At 41.8% G+C, this 3,003-nt stretch overlaps 1 protein-coding gene across 1 annotated transcript; it reads left to right on the forward strand.

Annotated features, from left to right (window-relative positions):
• Nucleotides 1-468: 468 nt before the first annotated feature.
• Nucleotides 469-1,895, forward strand: LOC116483011 (large ribosomal subunit protein uL4-like). Its single transcript, XM_032760016.2, has one exon. It carries the CDS (start codon nt 807-809, stop codon nt 1,806-1,808), a length of 1,002 nt encoding a protein of 333 aa, XP_032615907.1. The 5' UTR covers nt 469-806; the 3' UTR covers nt 1,809-1,895.
• The last annotated feature ends 1,108 nt before the right edge of the window (nt 1,896-3,003 follow it).

Raw genomic sequence — 3,003 nt, forward strand, 5'->3', positions numbered from 1 at the left:
CTGAATGCACATATCAAAGGAACCTAGCGTAGATATTTGGGTGTGGAAAAACGTTTGGGCTGAGAAGTGAAAGCTGCGAAATGCTAGGAGTCAACAAAGTGAAGGGAGTGTAAAGGGACGAGGTGCTAGTGAATGTTCTAGGAGGAGGGATGAACACTAGCAAAGGCCCTGTAACCAAAGAAGGCATAGTAATAATAAGAATTCAAAGAAGACTGTGATGGACCCAGGAAAAAGGGGAAAAGCTAGCACTGAATAAAACTAGAGAAAAAGACATAATAGAGAGCTTTTTCTTAATCCTAAGGACAATAGATGAACTCTGAAAGGCTTTAAGCTTGAGCAGGGGGAGGGGATATAATATTTTCGTTAAATTGAGACCAGATACAATTTTAGGAATCAGGAGGTTCTTGAAATAGTTCAGGGGATCATTGATGATGGTTTAGCTAGAGATAAGTAAAGTTGATGAATCCGCTTTTCTTGTGGCAGCATCTGGGCTGAAAGTAGCGTGGCTGTGTCATCTCTCCGCCACGGCGTGTGCTCGCCCACTGATATCAGTGTACTCCAAAAAGGGGGAGTCATCTGGTAAAAATGTCACTTTGCCTGCTGTATTCAAGGCTCCTATTCGACCAGACATTGTGAACTTTGTTCACACCAACTTGCGCAAAAACAACAGACAGCCCTACGCTGTCAGTGAATTAGCAGGTCATCAGACCAGTGCTGAGTCTTGGGGTACTGGCAGAGCTGTGGCTCAAATTCCCAGAGTTCGAGGTGGTGGGACTCACCGCTCTGGCCAGGGTGCTTTTGGAAACATGTGTCATAGAGGCCGAATGTTTGCACCAACCAAAACCTGGCGCCGTTGGCATCGTAGAGTGAACACAACCCAAAAACGATACGCCATCTGTTCTGCCCTGGCTGCCTCAGCCCTACCAGCACTGGTCATGTCTAAAGGTCATTGTATTGAGGAAGTTCCTGAACTTCCTTTGGTAGTCGAAGATAAAGTTGAAGGCTACAAGAAGACCAAGGAAGCTGTTTTGCTCCTTAAGAAACTTAAAGCCTGGAATGATATCAAAAAGGTCTATGCCTCTCAGCGAATGAGAGCTGGCAAAGGCAAAATGAGAAACCGTCGCCGTATCCAGCGCAGGGGCCCGTGCATCATCTATAATGAGGATAATGGTATCATCAAGGCCTTCAGAAACATCCCTGGAATTACTCTGCTTAATGTAAGCAAGCTGAACATTTTGAAGCTTGCTCCTGGTGGGCATGTGGGACATTTCTGCATTTGGACTGAAAGTGCTTTCCGGAAGTTAGATGAATTGTATGGCACTTGGCGTAAAGCCGCTTCCCTCAAGAGTAACTACAATCTTCCCATGCACAAGATGATTAATACAGATCCTAGCAGAATCTTGAAAAGCCCAGAGATCCAAAGAGCCCTTCGAGCACCACGCAAGAAGATTCATCGCAGAGTCCTAAAGAAGAACCCACTGAAAAACTTGAGAATCATGTTGAAGCTAAACCCATATGCAAAGACCATGCGCCGGAACACCATTCTTCGCCAGGCCAGGAATCACAAGCTCCGGGTGGATAAGGCAGCTGCTGCAGCAGCGGCACTACAAGCCAAATCAGATGAGAAGGCGGCGGTTGCAGGCAAGAAGCCTGTGGTAGGTAAGAAAGGAAAGAAGGCTGCTGTTGGTGTTAAGAAGCAGAAGAAGCCTCTGGTGGGAAAAAAGGCAGCAGCTACCAAGAAACCAGCCCCTGAAAAGAAGCCTGCAGAAAAGAAACCTACTACAGAGGAAAAGAAGCCTGCTGCATAAACTCTTAAATTTGATTATTCCATAAAGGTCAAATCATTTTGGACAGCTTCTTTTGAATAAAGACCTGATTATACAGGCAGTGAGAAACATGAAAAAAAAAAAAAAAAAAAGTTGATGAATCCAAGATGCCGAGAAAGCAATATGACAGGTCTTGGTGAAGGATTGTTACAGAGATTGAGAGAAAGGAATGTCTTGTAGCTGAAGAGGTGTTTTGATTGTGCACAGGATACAGAGAGGCCACCCGTTTTAGCAGTCTGGGAAGACACTCTTTGAAAGAACGCCTTTATGTTGAATTTTGCTTGGGTTTATAATTGACTGTTCCCATTTTTATTAACATTATTATTTAATATAGACCAAAATCTCAATACTCTTATTAGAGAAAAATTCTCAAAAAAAGTTCCAAAAATCAGTATGCAGAAAATTGATAATGAACCCCTCCTTCACACCAAATACAAAAATCAACTCAAGATGGATTAAACACTTAAATGTAAAACCCAAAGCTATAAAAACCCTAGAAGAAAATCTTGGCAATACCATTTAGGACATAGGCACAGGTAAAGATTTCATAACAAAAATGCCAAAAGCAATTGCAATGAAAGCAAAAATTGACAAATGAGATCTAATTAAACTAAAGAGCTTCTGTGCAGCAAAAGAAACTATTATCAGAGTGAACAGACAACCCACAGAAAGGGAGAAAATTTTTGCAATCTATTCATCTGACAAAAGTCTAATATCCACAACCTACAAGGAACTTAATCAAACTTTACTTCTCTTTAGCTAAACAAAGGACATGAACAGACACTTCTCAAAAGAAGACATACATGAGGCCAACAGACATATAAAGAAAAGCTCAACATCACTGATCATTAGAGAAATGCAAATCAAAAGCACAAGATACCATCTCACACCAGTCAGAATGGCTATTATTAAAAAGTCAAAAAACAGCAGATACTGACAAGGTTGTGGAGAAAACGGAATGCTTTTACACTGCTGGTAGGAGTGTAAATTAGTTCAACCATTGTGGAAGACAGTGTGGTGATTCCTCAAAGACCTAGAGGCAGAAATACCATTTGACACAGCAATCCCATTACTGGGTATATACCCAAAGGAGGATAAATCATTCTTTTATGAAGATACAGGCACATGTATGTACACTGCAGCACTATTCACAATAGCAAAGACATGGAATCAACCC

This window comes from Hylobates moloch, unplaced genomic scaffold (genome assembly GCF_009828535.3).
Source record: "Hylobates moloch isolate HMO894 unplaced genomic scaffold, HMol_V3 SCAFFOLD_9, whole genome shotgun sequence".
Classification (NCBI taxonomy): domain Eukaryota; kingdom Metazoa; phylum Chordata; class Mammalia; order Primates; family Hylobatidae; genus Hylobates; species Hylobates moloch.